Source organism: Sturnus vulgaris, chromosome Z (assembly GCF_052056855.1).
Source record: "Sturnus vulgaris isolate bStuVul1 chromosome Z, bStuVul1.hap1, whole genome shotgun sequence".
In the NCBI taxonomy this organism is placed as follows: Eukaryota; Metazoa; Chordata; class Aves; order Passeriformes; family Sturnidae; genus Sturnus; species Sturnus vulgaris.
Genome location: NC_142283.1, coordinates 71,164,141 through 71,188,376, shown reverse-complemented (window position 1 = coordinate 71,188,376; position 24,236 = coordinate 71,164,141). Strand labels below are relative to the sequence as shown.

The 24,236-nt window shown below is 38.1% G+C and overlaps 1 protein-coding gene across 2 annotated transcripts; it reads right to left on the bottom strand.

Moving 5' to 3' along the window:
* Positions 1 to 6,477: 6,477 nt before the first annotated feature.
* Positions 6,478 to 20,912, bottom strand: C1QTNF3 (C1q and TNF related 3). 2 transcript variants are annotated; one of them, XM_014875475.2, is made up of 6 exons: positions 20,408 to 20,912; positions 15,287 to 15,398; positions 12,894 to 13,048; positions 10,215 to 10,344; positions 9,426 to 9,525; positions 6,478 to 8,310 (listed from the first exon to the last, which is right to left on the bottom strand). In XM_014875475.2, exons 1-6 carry the CDS (start codon positions 20,693 to 20,695, stop codon positions 8,151 to 8,153), a joined length of 945 nt encoding a protein of 314 aa, XP_014730961.1. In that variant the 5' UTR covers positions 20,696 to 20,912; the 3' UTR covers positions 6,478 to 8,150. The 2 variants fall into 2 exon arrangements, with proteins under 2 accessions (XP_014730961.1, XP_088012554.1); XM_088156428.1 differs by having other exon boundaries at positions 20,612 to 20,903.
* Positions 20,913 to 24,236: the final 3,324 nt, after the last annotated feature.

Genomic DNA, 24,236 nt, shown 5'->3' with positions numbered 1-24,236 from the left:
AGATAGGTAGCATTGATCAAACAAAGGCAGGAAGGGCTATCGGGAAGTCTGATTTTGCAAGCTGGTAGTAGATACAGCTTATTTGGAAAACATAATATTCATGACAAGGTGATTTAAAACAGAATGATTTAAGCATATATTTTCCTTTATCTAGTGTCCATGCTTCACTTCAGACCTTAGTATTCTGGATTATACAAACCCCAAAACTTTTGTGATTAACACGAATCTTTTATCAATTATCACAGAAGCCTGAGGCTGAGTGTTGCCAGCTCCAGCCAGTTCCCTAGCCGGGCCACAGGTCGCTGTGCCTGCCTTTAGGAAAAGGGTCAGCAATTCTCAGCCTGGGGCTCCAGCTGTGCCTGGGCATCTGGATGGGCCAAAACCCAAACACCTGAGACCCCCAGCTACTACAATGAGATATTAGCGGGACACGTGATGAAAATTTGGTGTTCCTTTTCACCAGGTTTTTCTTTAGAGAGGGCTGTCTGGCCCTGTTGTTCTTGCAGCATCAGCTGCTTACAGGAACAGACATAAATCCAGAAGGGGTAATTAAACCTTTGGCATTGTATTGACACAGCTTTTCAAACTTATGCCCTGCTCCCGGTATTTGAGGTTACTAGGAAGCAGACAGAGCAAAGAAGTCCTTAATATCAATCCCATGATCATTTTATACATTTCTTCAGATTGGTTAGACTACGAAGATGTGTAAAGGCTGCTAATATGAATGCAGAATTTTTTCATTCAACAATAACAGATCTGTCACCAGAATACCCTTCATTTTCTATGTAGACGCAAGGCACTGATTATATCCACTATTATGGTGCCACCCACAAGAAATGGCCAGGAGAAGAGTGTTTGCATTTTTGTTCAAATGAAGCTGGCTAGTTTTGTTTGTTATCCATCTCCCTTAGAGATACTATTCAATACAAGGGTTTGTTTTCACAGACATTATGATGTTACTGTGACACTGTGTTTCTCTGACTAATTTTCAGTTTCATTTGTCCCCTCACACCTTCAGGTCTTGGAGTTTGTATTGAATACAAACAGGCAATTTCTGTTGTGTCACCTTTGATTACACTTGATGCTCTTTAGTTTACTCCATCTAAATAACACCATAATCACACACTGGATAATATCTGGATTTTGCTATGGTTTAACTGAGCAGTCTTTGCACCTGCTGTTCAGCTGTCCTCCAGAATTACAGTGGGTAATCTGTGGCAGAGACATTTAAGTCAGAACCCTATTAAGTTATTTCAGTTTCAGGGAGGTGAGAGCAGCATTTTATGAGCATTAATTCCAATTTGAAAAATTGGATTTTACCAAACCAAAAAATAAACAGGCATGAGAGAGAAACAGATATTCTAATTAACCATGAGATGAAGGCTAATGATTTGAGTCCAGCAAACTCTCCTGAAGCAGCAAGTTGGCCAGAAGAAAATGTATGTTAAAAAAAAAGGATATCTCCTCTACCATCGGCTTGCAGTAGAAACAGTGTGATGTTCATCTATGCAGTGCCATTTAATATTTCTCATTAATAAGCAGCAGCAAACAGGAGGTAATGGGTAGAGGAAAGGAGTTGTTTGGTGATTGAATCCACACTGTGTCAGAGTGCTTTTGTGTGCTTTATTGTATTACGTCAGTGAGTTGCTATCTGTGTCATCCTGTGAAATGCATATTTCACAGTCAGTGTTAAAAGACTGAAATTATCTTTACTGTGAGTTATATGAACGTTTGTTGCAGAGGTGCAGGCACTTTTGCAGTATGGACTGCATGCCAGTCTTTTACATTTGGTCTCAGATTTGTTGATAATAATTACCCATACATTTTTAGTCCTTTGGAAAAATACTAAGGCAGCAATGTGAAGTTACAGCTGTATACAAATTCTGGATTCTCCTCTTTCACGTGAATATTGTTTACTATTTAGTCCATCTTAATGAATGGCTAAAGAGATACTGATATCTGTACAGTTTTTATTGGTTTTGTTAAATGAAAAAGGAAAAATTATATTTGTTACAGTATTTCAAATCTTGGTAACTATAATTGCCTGAAAATGTAAGTAGCAGGTGAAATTTCTCTATTGAAAGTAATTGAAAGATACCTGCATAAACTGAAGCTGAGAACTTTAGAGATTCTCATGGAATTTGTGAGTTTGGTAGTTCTGTGTCACAAGCTTGTCAAAGCTTTTTTTTTCTGTTGCTTTATCCCAAAGCTTGCATTTATGCTTTGCCTGAAGAGAAGCTGTGCTCCATTCATAACACTTCTTGATATCTGCAAAGATGGTGTGGATGATACTCCACTCTTATCTTGTAATGTTGTAACAGGCACACTGTCCCTTGTACAATGTTCTGGCCAAATCCAGCACCCTAATCTGTGCCATTTCAATAGATTCACCAGCTTGGAGCATCACTTTGCCTTTCTGTATTTCTATGCTTCTGTGTGAATGTGGATTTGCACACTGCTGCTCTCCCAAGTGTATGCCCCACCACTTAGAAGCAAAAAATCTATCCTGAGATCATTATATCCTTCTAAAGCAGCTGTGAATTCATGCTACTTGAAAATTTATGTCTGTCTGAGATCTTAGATTTAGAAATAAAAGCTCTGTCTCATCCATAGAAAATAAAAGGTGTCCTGTTCACTAAAATAGACTTATTCTTGAAAAACTACAGTTTGCAAGTTTTTTTAATCCAGTTAGTCATTGAGGTGGTGATCTGTTCCAGCTGTACAGAATAGGCTTTGCCTTTAGCTTTCACATTGTCAGAAATTTACCCCCTGTTACTCTGGTGAGTAGGAAAACAAATTACAGATGCCTGTGATGGTGGTTTCTGTACTTTGGACCTCAACCCTTGTACCTGAAGCAAAATATTTTTCTTTCCTTTCAGACACAGCATATGGTATTACTGAGCTTTCATGATTTAGATGAAGAGAATGGCAAGAAACTTTATATAAATAATCTTTATTTTTGGTAATCAGGAGAAAAAAAAATACTTTCCTGTGAGTTTATTATCAACCACTACCATAAAGGCTTGAAACTGTAAAATGGGATTATTTCCACATTTTATTTGCCTGAATACTGAGCTTGAGGTGGACACCATGTGAGCTACTGTTTAGCCAACTCTGCCCTAAACTTACGTCCATTGAGCCCTTCCTGCCAGACAGTATTTTCTACCACATTCACTAAGGACAATTTCTCCTGCATTGCTAAGGCAATGGATTGAGAAACCTTTATTTTTATGAACTGTTTCCATCATCTTGCCCATGAGCCATCTACTATGTGTCTTATGGCATACCTAATATATGCTATTTATTTTGTGAGTCTTTAATAATTTGAAAGAACAAGTATTCTGAGGAGCAGGTAGTCTTGGAGGAAAGATAATGCTGATCTGAAGTGATGCAGTATCTGAAAAATTTTCCGTAAAATAACCATGCTTCTACTATTTCTTAGTTAAAAAATGAACAGGAGAAAAATCAAATTCCATCCAGCGCTTCCAGCTGCAGACAAGGACTTGCACATGGCAGAATGGCACAATCTCTGAATTCCAATTTCCTGGCCTGAAATTCTAGTCTTTGCAGACTTCCTTGACTTTCATCATCTTTACTATGCTGTAAGTGCCTGGAGTGTTTTTCTGTCAAATGACTGCTGGGATTGAAAAAGAAAAAAACAAAACTATTAGAAACTACTCTAAAATTAAGGTAGCTGCAGTTAATTTAATTCTGCTGACCTTTCTTACATATTAGTGTGCCTTATTTTCTACAGTAAAGTCACATTTTATAACTTTATATTTGGATGGAGTTACTGAATGAAGATGTTTGATATATTCATTTTTTCCTATCACATTCCTGTATATGGGCAGGTCCTTATTCAGCAGGCATCTTATACTTGCTGCTGGACAAGGACAAGAAGTAGCATGTGACTAGATGATGGGAGGAACACACCATGAGACACATTCACAGGAAACAGAAGCTGAGATGTCAAAGATAATTTGAACATGGGTGTTTCCACTCTTGGTGTTATAGCAATGTGATTCTTTTTGTGGATTTTTTTTTAAATGTCTGATGGACTGTTTCCAGAAAAGCAGGAGAATAGCCCTGCATTTGTGCAATTTTTCACCAGTTAATACAAGGAGTCTCTTTGTTTAATAAAACTTTGCTCCACATGGGTTTTATTATTCTATGAATGTGTTCCTGGAGGATAACTTGCTCCATTCCAAATGCAGATGCAGAAAATTGAGCCTTTTCCACTGCCATCCTAAAGTCTTCATGTCAGCATCTGTCATCAGTCCAGTGGCAGAAGACTGGAAATTAATGGGGGGCTGCAGATGCGTTAATTCCTTCTAAAAGTGTGTGGTTTTGCCCAAGACCTAAAGGAGCTCTTGCCCTTTGGTGAAAGAGGAAACCTAGGTCATACTAGGAAGTGCACCTTCTATCAAGTACTTTTAATTCATGAGGATAGTTTCTAGAGTTTATGACTTTCTTCACTGGTATCTGAGCATGACAGCCTTTTGTTGACTTAGATTTTTAAATCCAAACTGGTCACCCAGGTTATATTTTCTTTGGTTATCAAAGCAGAACTAACTGCAAAATAGAGGAACTTTGTTACTGATTCACCAAAATTAAGAACTGTGTCTTTTCACCTACCACTCAATGACTCCCTGCGTGTTTTGTCCTTGTGTGATTTTTTTTGTTGTGAGCACAAAAGAATCATTTTAATAATCTGAACTAAGAAGGAGGCAAAAAAAGTTTTAATTCAAAGCCACTTTTATTAAAAACTGCTTCAGAAAATAGCAGGTTGCAACACAGGAAACTCAATTAAAGAGAAGGAAAGATGAAAGATCTGAGTGTAAAATTTGTTCCTTATTCTCTCTTTAGAAAAATATTACTTTATTTAAAGATATCCCTTTGGCTTACTGGCTTTTCTGTGAGGCTGAGACTGCAGCTATCATCAGTCTAAAAGGTTTCTTCAACCAGGCCATGGACTAATTTCTGAGAGTAAAACCATAAACATCTTTCTTTTCTCACAGCATTCTAATTATATTTCTTTCTCCTTTCTTTAAACACCACTCATGAAACTGGGACCTAGACCTGTAACATTTTCCCCCCCAGTTTGGTTTTGTTCTGGTAATGTTTTTCTTGCACAGAAGCTGTATTTTACCCCTGCCAAGGGAGTGCACCCAGCACCTTCTGAGTCACACACACCCCTGTTTTGCAAAATGCAGCAATTAGTGCTCATGACAGCTAGAGATGAGATGTGCTAACTTTCAAGGATGTCACAGGCAAGGACAGCAGTCCCTGGAACTCTGGGGGAAGGGAGGACTAGGATTTGGGGTGGTGTTCCACACAGGGCAGAGCTCAACTTGGCTCTGTGTTGAGAAGTATTTTCGGCTGCCAGGATGCCAGTGCCTACCACAGAGGTCAAATATCACCTACCAAACCACAGCTCTCATGGCAGGCAGGGACTTGTGGGTCTTGCCAAGTTTTGGTTAAATCTGGGAGCTCAGGGAGGGGGAGAGATACAGAGTCATCTTAGCAAAGACAAGAAGCCATTGAGTATACTCCAAATTACAGCTTTGCACTTCCCAGAAGGCTTTTCAGTTGTAATACAAATTACAAGATACCATGTATTTCATAACAGAGGATAAAAGTCTCTGGCAGAAGACATTTTGTCTTGAGCATCTGCTAAGCAAGAGTCTTTTAATTATCAGCAGCAATGGAAAGATGACTAATCTTCATGAACATTTCTGAGAAAAAAAGATCATATATTCCACATGACTTACTGAATATAAAGCTTGTTAATTTTGAAGAAGAACACACACACACACACATACACACGTCAGCTGCTGTATTTTGAAAGATCTTCCTTCTTCTTTTGAAGAAATATATATGTAAGTTAATTATTTATTTGTAAAGTTCTGTGACAATCAGCAGAGATTGCATGCAGTGATTTGCAGAGAAAAGACTGGTGAGATTTCAGTCAAAACCTAGGAAGTTTTAACCTTGATATAAAAAACTGTTTAGCTTTAACCTTGGAACTTCTCTTTGTTCATCAAAGAAGCTTTTGTGGTAATTCTTAGTCACTCTCCCCTGTTAGCAGGCCAAGTTGCACAAAACTCTTGAAAACAACACAAAATAGTTGTGGCCATTACAGTAGATAATAAGATAATAAGGGGCTTAAAATTAGCCTGTGTTGTACAGTTTCTAAGTGCTCCATTCCAACCAAAATGGCTTAAAATGGACATGTCACAAAGGAAGAATAAGTCCCCAAAGGAAACCTTACAGATTCAAATGTTATGTATATATGTGTATATATATGCACACATGTGTAAAATAAATATATTTTAATACTGGCTTTCTCCCATTCAGTAGCAAAACAAATGCTTTAAAAAGCATATTAAAAATAACAAATATATCTTTATTGTCCCCAAATGATAATGTCCTTGTAAATATAAATATGAACAAACCAGTATAGCTTTGTAACCGTTAATCTTTATTGGATAAATGTATGTTTTACAAAGTAAGCTTAACAAAATAACATGGTCTCAGGTTTTGAAAACCTATGTGGCACAGACCTGACGCAAGTTCATAAAGAAATGATAAAAACTCATCAGACAACAGTTCATTAAAGCTAATATTTTCAGTGGTTGATGCATAAAACTAAAAAAACACAAGTCATAATCATCAAGTATCAACATGCATTTTTCTTCATAAGATGTGGTTATATACGCTAGGAATGTGTACAAGGACATACAAATTCATAGGGCGGATTTTGATTTATTTGCTCTATTGTTGTGCTACTGATAACCTGTATCTAGTATAAAAGAATTTCAAATAAATATTTTCCCGACCCCACCTTCTCATTATACATTAATGGCGGGTGATATTTAAATAAAATGTATGCTTGTAAAAAGGAATTTATATTTCATTAACTTTTGTGTGGGGAGCCCAACAAGATACATTCAGTATCAAACTTCAGTATTCAAACTTCAGTATTGATTTTTGTGCTATTCAAATGAAAATAGCCAGACAGAATTTCAGGTACCCAAATTTTGAAAAGCCAGTGAATGCTGAAAAGTGGCCCAGTGTATTGGGAGCAGAATTACTAAGCCAGCTAGGATTTTCTTTCACCAGTTTAAATACTGAACTGGCTTAGCTGCTGCTTTGCAATAGCTTTTCCTGAAATACTGATTCTTGGAAGGCTGCTAGGAAAACTGTTTCAACAACTTCACTGTTAAGTAAATATGCAATATTATAAGGTACATCCTTCTGAAGGCGCTCCAAACACCACAAAGTTTGTGTATCTCTGTGCTGTTGGCGTATCCTGATTTCTCTAGCGTATATGCCTTTGCTTTGACACCCTGCATTAGGCTACATCAGGTTTTAAAAATTCTAAGGCTAGGATGAAACATTACAGTTCCCCTGCCTGATCCCCTTCACACTGCAAACTAAATTACCTTAGCTTCAAGCTGCTACTAAGGCAAGAACTACTGACACTCTTCTAAGAGAGAGAGACTAAGCATAAATATGTGCTAAAAATCTGTGAAAAATGACACCAGATACATCTTCAGAGGTTTGAGATGGGAATGCAATGAACCTGAATCCTTGACATCTATATTTTCACATTTTTTTCCTTTGATTTGAGCTCATTCCAATCCAGTACAAACTTCTTCCTTTAGGTCTGGTCTCACCTGAGCCTGCTTATAATACATTCAGGCCTGTTTCCATGATGCAACTTAACATGTAAGAAGAACTGAATAAATGATCCAAAAATTTTTAATCAGTTTTTCAATTCCTATATTGAAATTCAATATATTTAACTAAAGTATATTTAGAGATTAAATTGACTTTATGTAAACTGCTCTTTAAATTCCTTAAACTAATTTTCCTTTGTTTTTCATTCACTTTTGAGGAAGAGAGCACTAGCAACATTTAATGATTAAACAGGTGCAACCCAGATGATGATAATACATACTCTGTGAATCTGTGTCAGCTACCCTATGTATTGAGCTCATCTCCCATACACAAGTAGCAGCACATTGCATCCAAATAAGGCTTCTTGATCCTCCAATGTTACAATGTTATTTCACAGTCCAGTGAAATATACCAGTTTCAAAAAAGCTGTTTCTTCAGATGAAGATCTATTGGGTTGTTTCCTTTTTTTACTTCGTTTCAAAAAGAAGAAACCCAGCAAAGGTGGAGAAGCGCTGATGGTCCCCATGGAGGGCTCCATTTCCCATTCGCAGCCAAACTTCGTCTCCTTTGGCAAGTTTTAGGACTGCACTGTTTCCTGAAGTATCTGCTTTCCCTTTGGATTCATAGCTAAGGATGAATATTTTAATAGGTCAGCTTTTTTTTCCCTCAACAATGGCAATCAACTTTAAAAAATCCAAGAAGTACAATGTTATCCCGAGCAAAACTTTCTTGAAAGATTTGCCAATATTTTTTCAGTTTTATAAGGAAATTTTGGCAACTTTTTGCATTTGATCTCCTAGTCAAATTTTGCACCTTATCTAAGTGCATTATTTCATTCCTTTCTGAAATTCTGGAATTGTAACTTATTTTTTTCCAGGACACAGGAACAAATTTTGTGTTTAAAACAAAACGCTGCTCATTGATCACAACACTACAGATTTCCTGTGATGCTTTTTTTCCCCTTGAATTTATCCCAGCTAATTTTAAATGCCTCCAGGCCAGAAGGCCGATGTGAGCTGAGCCACTGTGCTCCCAGCACAGGCAGTGAGCAGAGACAGGCAGCTCGCTCCATACTGAGCCTTTCATTGGAACCTGCATACATTTGATGTGGGCTAACCTCCTGGCTTTGTCTGAGTATTGGTCCCCTTTCTTCCACCTCTTGCCTCTTCTGACATCAGTGCTTCAGGGGGAAGAGAATGAAACACTATTTCTTTTGCAGAAAGGATCTCTTGGGGATGAAGCAACCTGTAGTGGGGTGCTAATGACAGAACGGCCAGTAAATGGAATCCTTACTCTTTTCTCATCTTACTCATCCCTACTACTGCAGCTTAAACATATTTCAACTTTAAAGTAAATTTCTCTGCCCTCGTGTTAACAAGACTGTAACTAGTCACCAAACACTTCATTATTTAATTTCTCTGACAAGCAAAATAAGGATGAAGATATATTTAACAGAATGTCAGCATAATACCACTGAATTCCAGCCCTGACTTGCAGTGCTAACTCCTTTCCCCTGAGTTTGAGGAAATGGTGATCAAGGCTGAATTTTAGGTCCAGCATCTGTGGTGTGTATGGTCCAAATATGCAAGCTGAGGTTGGCAAAATAAAATAGTTTTTATTAGTTGTTTTACCCTAGAGAATTTCTTCCAAAAATGAACAATTTCACATTTCTTGAAATGTGAGCAAGCTATCACATCCATACAAATGTTTTTTGCATTAAGATGGCCTGGCCCTTTACTTACCTATATAAGCTGAACACTGTATTACCATTATGCATCAAGTACACGTACACTTCTTCCACATCTTCATGTTTCATCATATTGAAAGTAAAGAAATACACTCCTGAAAAGGTTATAAAATACAACTTGTTTGCTTCACAGAAAGAAGTAATCATGCTGCAGATTTGTGCTTCTTGCTTAGAAAACCTAACAGCTGTGGACAAAGATGCCTTCCAGTTGTCAGCACATAATTTGCTTCTGCTTATAGTGTTCCAAAATCTGATTAATTTTAATTCTGCATATGGCAAGGGTTGTTCTTCCTGCATCACAGCTGCATAAGAGAGGGGATTGATGCAGCTGAAAAATAACCCATGAAGAACTGTAATGCCTCATTTCCAGCCACACATCTGTTGCAGGTCAGCTCACAGCTGAACTGGTATGGGGGAAGATGGGGATGAAGAGCTTGACAGGAGGCAGGAGGTGGAGGAGGCAACTGTGAAGCTGCTGCTTGCTACAGCATCAAGGCCATGGTTCTGTCATCACAGTGGCTGAAGGGCTAAAGCAGAGTCCTGCTCCCTCCTGAGCCCTGGTCATGCCTTTTCCTCCTGCCTCTGTGTCAGCACTAGTCTCATTGGCTGGCAGGACCTCTCTCAGCTTGCTCAGTTTTCAATTAATTTTTCTGGAAGGTAGGCAGCACAAGCTACAGAGAGAGAGTGCAAAGTGCAAAGGCAGTTAAATAGTGCCTCATCCTGATTGACCACACTTCTCCCTGTAGCTCCAATAATTGCATTATTTTGTTTTGCAAATGCTCACCATTCACTGGAGCACCAAATCTTCCAGTCATGACATCAAAAAAATTCCCAACATTGGTTTCAACGCTACTGAAAATAATCCCACTGTTCTGGTTGCTGAAGTGAGTAGCCATCGAAGCCATGAAAGCGACCTGCAAAAATCCAGATCTTATTCATGCAGCCATTCACAAAAAGCGCATGTATAGGGCAATCTGGTACAGATTTTATCCTGTATTTGCAGTCTGTTTATTTTCCTGACAGAGACGTTCTTCTAGGGCTTGCTCCAAGGCCAATAAACTCCAGTTAACAAAACTCTCATTGAATGAAACTGGAAGAAGACTAGGGTTCTCATATTCAATTGGACTATTCATGACTGTAAAGTAAGTGTATGGTCAAGTGTTTGCAGTTCAGGACCTTAATTTCAGATTTTATTTACTTTTAAGTCTTGCTAGAATGATGCAATAGCAACCTAGTATTGAAATGGATGGTGTTTCTGACAAAAGCGTTTTATATAGTTTTGATGTATTCCCCAATGCATTTAAACGGGATATTGCTTTTAACTGCATGTGTGAAAATAAACAATGCTCAGTAAAATCCATGCAGATTAGTGTTTCTTGCTTAGAGATATATGAAGCACTTTTATTAGAGGTCCTCTGGAAGTGCAGCAGCTGGGACTCAATATTCAATGCTTTTTCTATCTTGTCAGTTGCTGTCAGTCTTGAAAACAGAGGGTGGTGGAGACCAAGAGGGGAAAATAAGAAAATTAGAACTGAGCTTCAACTTCATGTTTCATTCCTTGCCATAGAAATGTTTCATAGGAGGCAGTGCAAAACATCCCATACCAGACAATTTCAATTACCCTCAGCAAGATACCAGGGAATGACCCTTCTAGCTGGCCTGGTCAGGGAAGAGAGTGACCTTTTCTGTAAGTCTGTCATCCTCCCCACCATTATATATAAATTGGGTAGCATCAGAATTGCTGCACCTTGTTGCCAGAAGATTACATAGAGACTTGGCCTTTTATTTTTATCTCAGCTTCTTAAATGACAAGTGTTCAATTGCAGCTGTTACTACCCATAACAAAAATGACATTTTTTGTGAGATTCCAGCTATGCTGGTATTTAAAAAATAAAAAAAAAACAGCCCAAACTCCTTTTGATTTCAGATCCAAACCAGAACAAAACCAAAACAGACAATCAAATGCAAGTCTGGATCCAACAACGGAAATCGTTAGCCATCTGTTCAGAAATTTAAGGATCTCCAGATGTGAGCTGAAAGCTTGGGCTGATTTTCTTTACCCCTGCATGGATGAATTTTCTGTGACGGCAAATTGTTAATATCTTGCTTCTCAGCCAGGATCACATCAAAGTTCATCGTGTGTTAAAGGAAAGCAGCTGCAGTGGCAGATTGATGGAATTTATGGCTTTTGTCTAGATTCCATTTCACAGTCTCTTTGACCCTGAGCTACTTTTTGTGGGCTGATCAGAACAGCAGAAAAATATGTCTTTTCTCCCTAGGTCTCATTATGAAGCAGTAGGTCAACATGGATACACCAAGTTTTTCAAAATAATCCTGTACTTAAAACAGTATTGTATTCAAAAAGTGTTTTCTCCACAATAACAACTTTAAAATTCTTAAGTATAATGGTAAGAAATAATATGCTATACTGCAAACATTTTTAACACATCTGTTAAAAGAGGTGATGGAATTTTAAGTATTGGAAATAGGTATTACAATATGAGCTTTTGTTGTTTATCCTTTTTCATAACTCATTTTAAATTACATGACTTCCATTGTCTTTATGTAAGAAAAAAACCAGTGGTGGTTTTAATATAGTAGAAGGACATATGTTAAATATAATTAAAGATATATTTATAAGATATTCAGCTATACTATGAATATTTATTTTATATATTTGTACATGCATATATTATATATATCTGCATATATATGAATATATATGTGTATGTATATATATGTATATCTATACATTCACAAGCTCTCTGCCATCTTCCAGATTCCTGAGATTTGAAGAAGTTTTAATGCAAAAGCTGTGAGATTGTGCCAATATAAGAGTTGAACTCAACAGCTCAGGCTAGAACCCATATTTAAATGCTCATATGGATTTTGAGTTATTCGTTCATAGGCAGAACCTACATGGCCCCAAACATATTTAAAGTATCTAGACATATAAATATACAGAAAACTACTGAGGGGTATTTTTTTTAAACTAGAGGACTCACTGCATTAAATAATTTTGAACCCGTATTTTGAGGAGATGGATATGTGTGCTTCTGAGAATCTCACAAAGCCTGGCTGCCCCGAGAAAAATTACTCCTTTACTCTTTCCATATGCTGTGGGAAGTGCAATTATTTATGTGATACAGCTTGGTAGGAAAATGATAGTCCCTGCTATTCTCCTTTAATAACCCAGATATTGGCTTTTTGCCCTCAAAGGGAAGCATATATGTTTCTTCCTGCCTATTTCTCAGCTGGATTCTGACTAAAGCTTTTCTTTTCCAGAAAGATCTGGCAGAGCACAATTTTCAGTAAGGAAAAAAGCTGTGTATGCTTGTTACAGTATTAATTTACAAGGAGATTTGCTTCTTAAGTATCTTACAGTAATAAGGTGCTGTTTTTTCAGTGAAGAAAACCATAATCTGAGATTTGCTGCAGCCAGTACAAGCCAGAGATGTTGTACCTGTAGTTCTGGGGGAATCCCAGGGTAACCCTTCTCGCCTTTGGGTCCATGATGGCCACGCTCTCCTCTTGGCCCCATATCTCCTTTGTCTCCTTTCTCACCTTTGGCTCCTTCCTGACCAGTTGCTCCATTATTACCATTGTTTCCATGATTTCCTGAAGGGAAACAAAGCCTTCTGTTTTATTTAAATAATATATTGTATTTTAAGTGTGACAGGGTCCTCTTCCACCAGCTTGCAACACAGGTACTCTTCAGTGCCATAAACCCCAGGCTGAGCTGTAATGAATAAGAAACTGCTGTGTAGTCATGTTGACAGTAAAGGTTTTGGTGAGCAAGCTTCCAGAAGGACATAGGTTTTAGGACTTAACCCTCATGTTGCCTTGGTGTTGCTGTATAAACTGGTGGTGTCTCAAGTCATTGCTTTGTTGGGGAGATGTTCAAGAAGACCTCAGCAGACAGAAGGCTCAGGGAAAGCAAAAGCCACTTTCTATTGACACATACTAGATAGCCTGCAGAAGTAGTCTTGGTTTTGCTTTAGTATAAAAAACAATTTCCTGGTAAATTAAGTAAATCACGATAGGATCAGATAATTTTGAATAAGATTTTGCTATGTTTAAAACACATCCACACAGATAATGAATGGCTGTAGCATTAAAGTTGCTGAAATCTGTGTAAAAACAGGACAGTGTGCATTTGCAGGGTGCTGCTTAGCAGTTGTTTGATTGCTTGGTCCTAGATTTAAAGAAAGACAAAATTTTTATAATTAAGCTTTTCTGAGGTGGCTTACTATGAGTAAATGAGTAAAAAGACTCATTACAAAACATACTCATGCATCTGCAGTATTACGTACTTCCTGGTGTTTACTGACTAAATTACTGAGCAAATGTCTATGCAGCTGACAGGATTTTAAAGTTGGCTAGAATCGCTGAGCAATTATTATGCCTCCTGCAGCAAAAGCCTGATCTTTCAGCTCAGGGAATTAATTAATGTAATCATTGTTCTAATTCTACCTGAATTGAAATTAGGTTCTTTACCACTCTGCTTGTTCTTTGATTATCCTCTCTGGTTACAAATTTACAAAGAAGAATAGTGTTGTTTGTGATCAAATCTGATGATGAAGTGATCCTTCAGAGTTTTTCTATTAAGAAAAGAAAAAAAAAATTTCAAACCAGGAAGCCAAAGAGGGAAAGAAATTACGCACATTTTTGTTTGGATAGAGGAATCTGCAGCTCTTAAAAATAATAAGAATGATCCTTTATGTGAACCCAGAACTGCTCTACCAGTTCAGAACAGAAGTCTGTTCTGAAACAAGCAAGATTTGATTCAATCAAGGGGAAAAAACAACTGCTGCTGTTCCCCTTACAGGCACAAGAGCATGAAATCCAGCAAATGAAGGAGACAGAAACCACCCCAGGGTGCAGGAGGCTGCTGCCAAACATATGTTTTTGGTACCGTGCTGTGCCAGAAAGTGGGACTGACACACGAGGGAAGGGCAAAACTGGGACAAGGCCACGCCCCAGTATGTCCACTGCAGCCTTGAAAATGTGGATCTAGGATAAAATCGTACCCTGCTTCTAGGAGTCCAGTAATTTGTTATCAACTAATGGATCACTGAATTGCATTTTTATTGTGATAACAGAAGATGTAAGCTTTCGAAGAAGAGACAAGTCTGTCTTTCAGTGGCCTGTTCATTTATGTTGTATCTCTGCTTTAGGAATGGTGATTTCCAAATCCCCAAAGGTAGCTGCTGTAACAAACTTACACCAGCATGCAACCAACATTTTCCTTTCTCTAGGCTCTTCCATTTCCATATCAAGTATCAGATCAAAGTATGTACTTTTCTTGTGTATACTGTTCTTCTGTGCACATTTTAATGTGAAAAAAGAAAGGATTTTTTATTATGAAAGACAAGATCGAAGAAGGAAGTGAAGGAATTTCTGTAAGAGAGCAGAAGCATCTGTATTTCTGTAAAATATTGGCTAGCAGTATGCTAGATGAAGAAAAGCCCTTGAATACAGTACACAGTAACACAGCTGGACATACAAAGGTGATCACAATAATCAGCCCCAGGGAACAATTTCTTCCAAGTTTATTAGGAACTTCATGCTGTTTCAAGAGACACCAATTTTCCCTAGAGATGTAATAAGATTACTTTCAGTATGAACTTGTGAAAGCTGAATTTTAATAATAAACAGGTTTTCAGTGGAAAATACCTTAGAATATAACTGAAAATATCCGTCTTCCCTGAAATTACAGAAATCACAGAGAAACTTGTTCCTGAATCTGTCCCCAAATTCTGATGTTTGGACCACTCTCTGATATTTCATAAAATAACCTGTAATTTATGGCCTGCAATTAGACTGATAAAAAAGTGAATTAAATTTCATCTTTACCTGGCATCCCAGGGGGCCCAGGAGGTCCTGGGGGCCCTTGGTAGAGTCGAACTCCAAAGTCACCTCGGCAGCAGGAACTGCAGTCTGGATTCTGTGGTCCAGGCTGGGGGGGCTAAGTGCACAAAAATAAGCTTTAAGTAGCTCATTCATGGAGGACATCAATCTTATGCATGTTGGTTACAGGGTCTTCATTATTTATTTCTGTTTATATATTTAGTAAGTTTTCAAAACAGTTCTTATCTGGCATGAAATTCTCACATAGTTAGGTTGTCCCTGAGGATGTTATTTTTGGAAGATTTAAAGGAATAGCTCTCAAAGCATTCAAAAATCTATACGAATATTTTTAAAAAATCTTGTCCTGTTAAATAATGAAGGTTTTACAAATAAATGAATACCAAGTAATGAAATTTAGATTAATATTTCAATTAGATTTACATCCTTATCCCACATTTCAACTGAGCTTTGATGACAAGCATGCCTATGTACAACAAGTGGTAGGACACAAGGGACTTGATTTGACCTTCAGTAATGAACTCCATTAAACATAAATACAACTGTGTTGGACCACCCAAAGAAGATACTAAAAATAAAAAAATCTGTGGAGCATGCTCCTCTTCCTGATCCCAGACCTGTGTATTTACAGTCTACTAAAGTTGCAAGACCCTAAAAAAGTACCAAGACACAAGACAAAAATTTAAATTTACCACAACACAAGGTGTTAGGGGCTATTTATCATTTGTAATGTTCCTATTTGTACATTAGGTAACTATGAAAATCTGTATGCTGACTAATAAAGCAGCATAAATAAAATAATGAATTTATTATGTACAGCTCAGCTACTATAGTAATCAGTTTAATAATGGTTTTGTTTAAGTGATTTTCTTTTCCATATTATTGTGTTTATACTAATGGACGCTCATTCAATTCTGACTGGATTTCATGACTTAGTTACCACAGATCTCCCAGCATGTCAGATAAGGCCAAGGTCCAGCGTTTCATTTTATTTCTCTACCACCTCATTTGTTCCCTTTGTTTGTTTTCCCCTACAATTCTTTCCTAATATCCTGAGATGCAAACCTGCAGCTCTTAAGATCTCGAGATGGATAGTTACACCAATCCAACTACTACTTTTCTTTAATCATTCTACTATTTGCCTTCCTTCCCCTTCTTTTCCCTAATCTTTATCATTGTTAAATCACTTGCCCAATGCAGACTTATTGGTTTAGTGGCAGAAATTGAGCCTCTGGCAGGATGGCAGCTGTCAAATGAGCACACGGATGTGCTGTATTCCTGCCCTCAGTGTCATCAGTGAAGTCATCTGAAACTTTCTGCCTGTGTATAGGGCAATACCAAGCAGACCCCCAGAATACATTGATTTCAGGAGGCTTATGAACTCAGGGATATAGAAAATTCAATTAATGCCACCACTAAAATATTGCAGCTCCTCCAATGAGACAGACGCATGCCCTGTCCAGCTGGAACCAGTGATGGTGGAGTTACCATCTGAATAAAGGCCAGCTTGACAGCTAAACAAATATCCTTCATATTCAAGGAATTATGGAAAAGTTAAGACTTGCCAATGGACAGAAGGCTTCATAGTTATGGGGTTTGCTCAAGGCTATGTTTTTTAGATCAATTCTGGACAAGGTCTATACTTAATGAGAAAAGTAAGTTCTGCCTCTTGAACTATGTGTTCCTGGAGAACCTGTTTGTATTTTTCTGGCTGTTTTGTCTCTTCCAGTTTTTAGGCAGGACATAACGGACAATCACCCAATACACTTTTCATAATTTTCCTAGTATGAGACAAGAAGTAGCTCTGCTTTCAGCTCATTTTCACTCCTTGAAAGGGAGCCTTACAAGAGGATTTGAATTGTACAAGCATTTTGTACCCCCTAAAAGAATAACGTTGATTTTTGCATTGAGATTAAAATCTCCAGCTCTTTTTAGATAGTGCTTCATATTCATGTTAAATGAAGGTGAAATAAACACACACCTGCCAAGAGCAAAAAAGTCATATCAGCCTAAAAAATATCCAAAGATTTAGATTGGTGAATTGTAACTGGAGGAAGACAGGAATCCAGCAAAGTGGGCTGCATGCGAAACTCTCTCTGTGCAGACGCAATTTGTCTTTTTCAGACAATGCACTGAACTCTTGAACAACTTTATTAGAGAAACAGCTATTTTAAAATAAAATAGATACAAACGATGGTCATAACCAAGTGCTATTTGGCATTACCTCAAAAAAAGCTCATTAGGTTCTTAGGTATGAAATAAGGCAAGTCTTGTCTGTCTGGTTGTGTGCAACAGTTCCACTGATTACAAAATAGCTGTTTATGCAAGCCAAAAAGTAATTAATCTAAAACCTTTACTGATTCTTTCACTAGGAGAAAAAGTACTCGTCATCAGCTGCCAAGGATGATGAATATTTAGGATTTTATTTTAATCTTTAAAAGCAGACAACTTCATGAAGAGTACATTTAAAGGAAAAACATGTTCCTAAAGTAAAATTATGTTCAAAAGTGACATAGAGATTAGTTGCTATCTATTTGTCAAAGGCAAATAGATCCTTTGCAGCCATTTATGCATAAATTTTGTTAGTGAATCTTTGGCCTTGCTGATAGAACATGAATATGATTTAGGATCTTGTGAAATGCATCTGCCACATTGGTATCCTAACACTGATAGAAAACTGGAACTATTTCTGAGGCTATTTGCTGAATTTCCCACGATTTAGTATATAGGAGAATGATTGAGACAACAGATGGTCTATAAAATTCCCTTAATTTAAAGCTGTGAACGAGTCATAATTGGAGACCCAGCCCTTTTTGACTTCCTGATTAATTTTACGAGTTTCTGTTTTATTATCTAAGACAATGCAGAAGACAAGTACCTCTACCATTCTTGGCTTCTGTTCTGAATGATAGTCTCTCTCTGTGGGCACTAAGGCCCTCCATGCCCCTTCTCCAGGCAAAGAAACAAACAAAAGTTGCCAAAATTTAGGATAAAACACTGCTTGGCTTGCAGTGTTTAAAGATTTTCAAGAGCAACCTGAAATAGAAAAACGGTCTGTCGTGACTCTTTTTAGTCACTGAGAGTTCTTGTTCTTGAAAAATGCACGTTATATTTTACTTGAGTTAACAGCAGTGTGGAAACTGACCTTGCACCCAGTGCAGCAAAGACAATACTAACAACAAATGCTATCATCTCTTTTCCACAAAAGGGAATGGGACCTTTAAAACACTTCAGCAAGAGAGTGGAATTCCCCAGCCTAAATTCTCTTTAGCTGGGTGGAGCTATTCCATCTAAAACGACAAAGAAAGTAGGAACATAGGAATTGAATAGTTTCCACATAACTCAAGGGAAAGAGAGAGATTTGACATGAATTAAAACATGTCAGTGCCACCTTAGTTCTTCCTCTGCCTAGAAATTCCTGGAGTCTGAAAGTGGAAAACACATATTGCGTAAGCCACTGTGATTGATTATCCCTGTCATGCATCTGCTAGTGCTCCATTTCATTTCAGTAAGCCAAAAATCTCATCATTTCCCCAGAAAAGATTGCTTCTTGGAGATCGGCTGGCAGGTAAATGACTGCCATCAGCTGTACTCGGACTCGGGGCTCGTTTTTATTATCACAACCAGTTCCCCCAGCAGGCAGTTCCAGACGAGCTGCATTAAACTCTGACAAGAGACACATGTAGCCCGAGCACAGTGACACTTTCTGCGAGGGGGAGTTTGAGCCCTAAAAAGTTGTGGCTTTGCATTAAATCCCGCATTATCTGAAACTGTGTAGTGTTAAAGCGGAATCTTTTGTACGTGGTCTGCAGCATACAGCTGCAGAGTTCTCCCTGCAGAAAAGAGGTCTGCACACACTCTTTGGACTGCATACCTTCTGTTTTACACTGCTTATATTCTGCAAGCACAGTTTAACACGCCTACAGCTAAATATCTGTTTTACTGAGTGCACTGGAGGAACGTTTAACTCCTACCCAAGAAATACAAAATGCAAAGCACTATGAAGTTTTAATACAGGGAATACAGTGGTGTATTAAACCTATTCCCATACTGGGGTGTGTTTCAGTTCTTCAAGCCCAGGACAGGGTTAAAATCAAACCTCTACTCTGCTTATCATAACATAGGTTATTATTCAACTCTTATCTGCATGTCCTTGATTTTGGGAATTCAGAATACCATATTTTGATCTGAAAAAATATTAAAATATTAAAAGATTTTACCAGATGGTAAAATGTGAATTATACAGGACCCAAATATTTGTATCAGCTGTAGAAAAAGTGCACTCATGTTCTTGCTGTTACTAAAACACCAAAAAAACCCCTTCATTTGAGTGGAATTTTGTTTTGCCTAGTGCTAGAAAAAGCTTCATCTTCTGCCCTTAAGATTTTTTTCTTTCAGATTGGGACTGTGATATTTTGTGTATAATCCAGTTATACTATTTTCCCTGTGTTATAAACTACTGACTGTAATATGTAAAGTGCCATGAAAGGCATAAAAAGATTCTCAGTTTAAAATGCAGGTACTGCAGACAATTTAGTGTCATTGCAAGCCTTTTTTCTTCTTAAACTCTCAGTTGATTTATATTATTAAATCTACTCATTACATTAGTATCTGTTTCTTTCAAGCTACTCCTTAGAATAAAATTTTTGAACATTCAGAATTTCATTGTTTGTCTCAAGCTCAAGAAATACAATTTATATACATAACTTTAAAGTAAAATTATGCTCTGCTAATTCAATCTCTCCAAATACCTCTAGAAATGCTGTAATTTTCCTTCACATCCAAATGAGTTAGCAATATGTAAAACTTTGACATATTAGATAATTAATACCTTGGGATAATTAAGAGACTGTATTTCACAATATATGATTTCACAAGTTCACAGTTTCAACAGAACAAAGCACTGCTGCCTGTGTTGAAACCAGTGTCCCCAACCACTGCTGGTTCTACCAGCTCATTAAAAGATCCTATAAAGCAGCCCAGCAGGATACAGACCAATACACAACTTTAATAATAATTATTTCATAAATATATCACTAATAATGTTAGCAAAAAAATAAAATATCTCATTAGTTTTAAAGATATCTTTAAAAGATTAATTCAGAGTACCTGGACTCTATCTGAGGTAGTCAGTTCTACATCATCTACCTCTGGTCTCAGGACTTTATGGTCTGTAGATGTGCTATTATCAACAGTCCACTCTATAAGTTGAGTCCGCTGTTTCAATATTTCCCTGCTTCTGGAACCTTTGTGACCAGTCTGGTGGTGACTTTGCAATATTTTGGCCACTGGTTTATAAGATCTTCTGCTCACCTCCATGTATTCATCTTGACACAGGCAAAATGGAAGAAAAAATAAAGCCAGTAGATGCCAACTGATGAAATCCTTCTCTGCCATGTTAATCAAAATAATTTTTCAGGAGTCCAGCAAATGCCTTGCAGGAGGAGAACCTCTTTGCTGCAGACGTTATATGGTCCTTTCAGCTTTTCCACTAGTAAGCCTGGCACTGAGACCAGTACCAGGTTTTATACGCTTGCATGCAATAAATAAAACTAAAAATGCCAAAGTGACAGGATTCTTCATCCAAAATCAGTCATGCTCCTTTAAACAAACCAGGCATTATTCACCACTTCACCACCACAAGGAAAATTGATTTGTATGCTGGAAATGACCACAGCATTTAATGGACTCCTGTGGTTCCTATTTGGGGGCATTAAAAAATGTAGCACCTTTCCTTTGGCATGTTTTTGTTTAAGTGTGAAAAAATGTGATGGAAATGGGGAACATGTGGCTAATGGTTTACGCTCCTTGATTAGACATGGAAAGGCTGTGAATTCACACTCTTAAATGTCTTTTGGACACAGTCACCTTTCTTTTTTGCCAGGAAATTCACACACACAACTGCGTCAGCCCAGTTCAAAAAATCCTTCCAAAAGCAATTAGGAAACAAAAGCACAAGAGGAGCTTTTGCATATGAACCTGACCCAATGCCTGTTTCTGACTACGCTTTTCATTCAGTAGAAGAAAAATATTGAATTTCTGTCAGTTGGCCAACAGTGGAAGGAGACCGGTTAAGTAGCTTTAAAAAACTGAGTTGAATTCAGATTCACAGAGCCCCATTTCTCAGCATTAGTTCAACATACTTGGCCAAGTAATATTTTCTCCCTTGAGTTCCTAATGTTTTCCTAAACGTAATTGCCAAACCAAGTTTTATATTTTCACTGCCAAGTAAATATATATTTACCGGGGGCTTATTTCAGACTAAAAGAATCAAATTATATGTGTATAATAATAATATCCTTATTTTACTTTTTGTACCACCCACTGGCATTCTCCAGGAAGCCATAACTGCAGGATGCAGTTCTGTACACGCATGCACAAACACACCCAACCTCCCCAAAAGTAACAAGCTCTTTGGTCTGTGAGCAAGTCTTCTCCAGCACATGGCTGCAACAACATTACTGAAGAAGGCATTAGTCCCAGGAATGATCCACAGCCCTGCAATGTGATGGTTGCTGAGTGATGGTAGAAAAGTGCTTGAATTATGGTGAGAAAGGACTCTCAGTTCCATATTCTGGTTCCTTCTGTGACAGACAACAGGACAAGTCACATCACGAGAGAGACACTGGCTGGAGAGGAGTGTGGGCTCCTGGTTATCTCAGCCCACAGGCTTGCCAGGCAGAGCTGCATCTTCTTGCTTCATGTTTTGTTGTGTTCATTGCTCTTATGCTAAAGATTTAATGGAAAGAACCTTTAATTGAACCTTAATTCAATTGCAGTGAATTTCAATCTCGGGTTCCCAAGGTAGATATTCAGAATTATTAAATAACACTTCATAGATTAGCTCTTGAGCCTTGCTGCAGTATATAAATATTAATTAACTAAACAGTCTTGCAGAAGAGGCTCATTAGCCTATGCTTTATGACTACTGAAAATCCTGATTTTTTAAAAAAAATTCAAATATCTGGTTATTTCACCAGAGAAAGAGAGGTGGAAAGGAATTTATAGAAGAGTGAAGCAAGACTTCAGAAAACACAGTTCCAGATTCTGCAAAAGCTGCTACTACCAAAATGGGCTCACTTTTCAAGTAGAGAGAACTTTATTGGTAGGAAGGGGGTTTGAAAACTCTGGATTTTGTAAAATTGAGAATGACAAACATTGATTTATCTTGGCACTTAATAATTTGATTCAGCAAATGGGACAGCACTGATGTTTTCGGCTGACATTAGGGCTTTCATAGCTTTCCAAAGTCTGTTCCAGGAGCTTCCTGTGGCAAATGTTTCCAATGTGAGTAATGAACATCCATAGCAGCCATGTCCCTAAAGGAGAAGGGATAAAACCAAAAAGATTCAGGCTTCAAAGCCACCATCTATCATTTCATGCAAAAGCTGAAACAAGCATGTTTCTTGGCAGCTATCAGGAAGAAAAAAGATTCTTTCTCTTCCTTGCTCGCTAATAGAGTCCACCTGGTCCCTGCCCATCACTGCTCTTGTGGTTTGATGCTACACACATTTTTTGGTCCCAAATAATAGCAGAGTTTAGACTTTGCTCTTTTATTTCCAATCTTTTGAACAGAATCCCATCTGCAGAAATATTTGGTTCCCATTATTCTTCTCTGTGTCTTCAGCAAGGAATAACTGTCCCATAATATCATTGTCTAAAGGAAGAGATTCTGGACTCAGAAGTAAAGAAACAATGGAGGAATTGATTCTCATTCTCCATTCTTGATCTCCAAATGATCAAATACACTCATTCAAACACATGACTCGAATCTAAAATAATAGGACACTAAAATAGCAGCTTTGAATTAATTTTCTGCTAGAATAAAACACTGAAAACGTTTCATGCTGAGATAAACAGATCTTCCTGATCTGGAGATGAGAAAAAGACTGACCTAAAACATTTGATTTTGCTTTTAGGTGCAAGGCTGGTGTGTGTTGTAGGCGTTCTTGCAGAGAAAACAAAATCTGACCCCTTCCCTACCTCTTTGACATGCTTTTGCACATCTAGTGTCACCCTCCCAGCCTTTGCCAGCTGAACTCACACACGGCTGCCACTCCGTTTGTCCTCTTGGTCTCTGGCAGCAGGATGTGCCTCCATCTGCTAATCAGCAGCTAAGATGAGGTGAAGCACATGGGTTTGTTAGGGTCAGGTAATGAGGTATCAGCTAAAATGTTAAAACTGTTGAGTGAAAACTGCTCCCCACCTTGTCTGCAGGCAAAAACTGCTCCATGAGAAAGGGAACTGACTCTTACAACCATGTTATTCACACTGACATTGGGTAGGTGGGTTATTGGTGAGGTTAGTATTGAAGGCTAATTTCAAGAGGAAACTAAACTGAATAATTAAAATTAAAAAAAAAAAAAAAGTATTCTGTGGCCCAGACAAGCTTGTGTCTGAAATTAAACATTTATGGCTCCTTCACTTACAGCTAATCCTGTCACAGAGATAATCTGCACCTGCAGTTTCACAAGCAAGTCTCCACTGAGAGAGTAAACGAGACAGGCCACAGCTGAAGGAACGAGGGTCACCCTGCCCCGTGCCACCATGACACACTGGCCAAATCCAAATTCCCAGGCTACTATAGCTCTCTGGGCTCATTTCTCCCTGGGAATACTTTTTGTCCTGCCCTTGTAGGGCTGCCCACTGCCTTGGTCTGGCTGGAGTTTCTACCTCTCCTGCAGGAAGGAGTACAGAGATGAAGTCTCCTCTCTCTAGTGCCAAGGTAGAGCACCCAGCACTGCACTGCCCTTTGGCTCATTGCTATAGCAGCCTCAGGCACAGCCCTCAGACCTTTGAAACCTTCTCCCATGTCTGTGCTGACCACTGTAAACCCACAGGAATGCATTAAAAGCTTCTGTGATCTGCTCCTTTTTCTGTGGCAGTTTTGGTCAGTAACAGGGATTCAGGCAAAACCCATCATCCTCCTCCCCAGGAG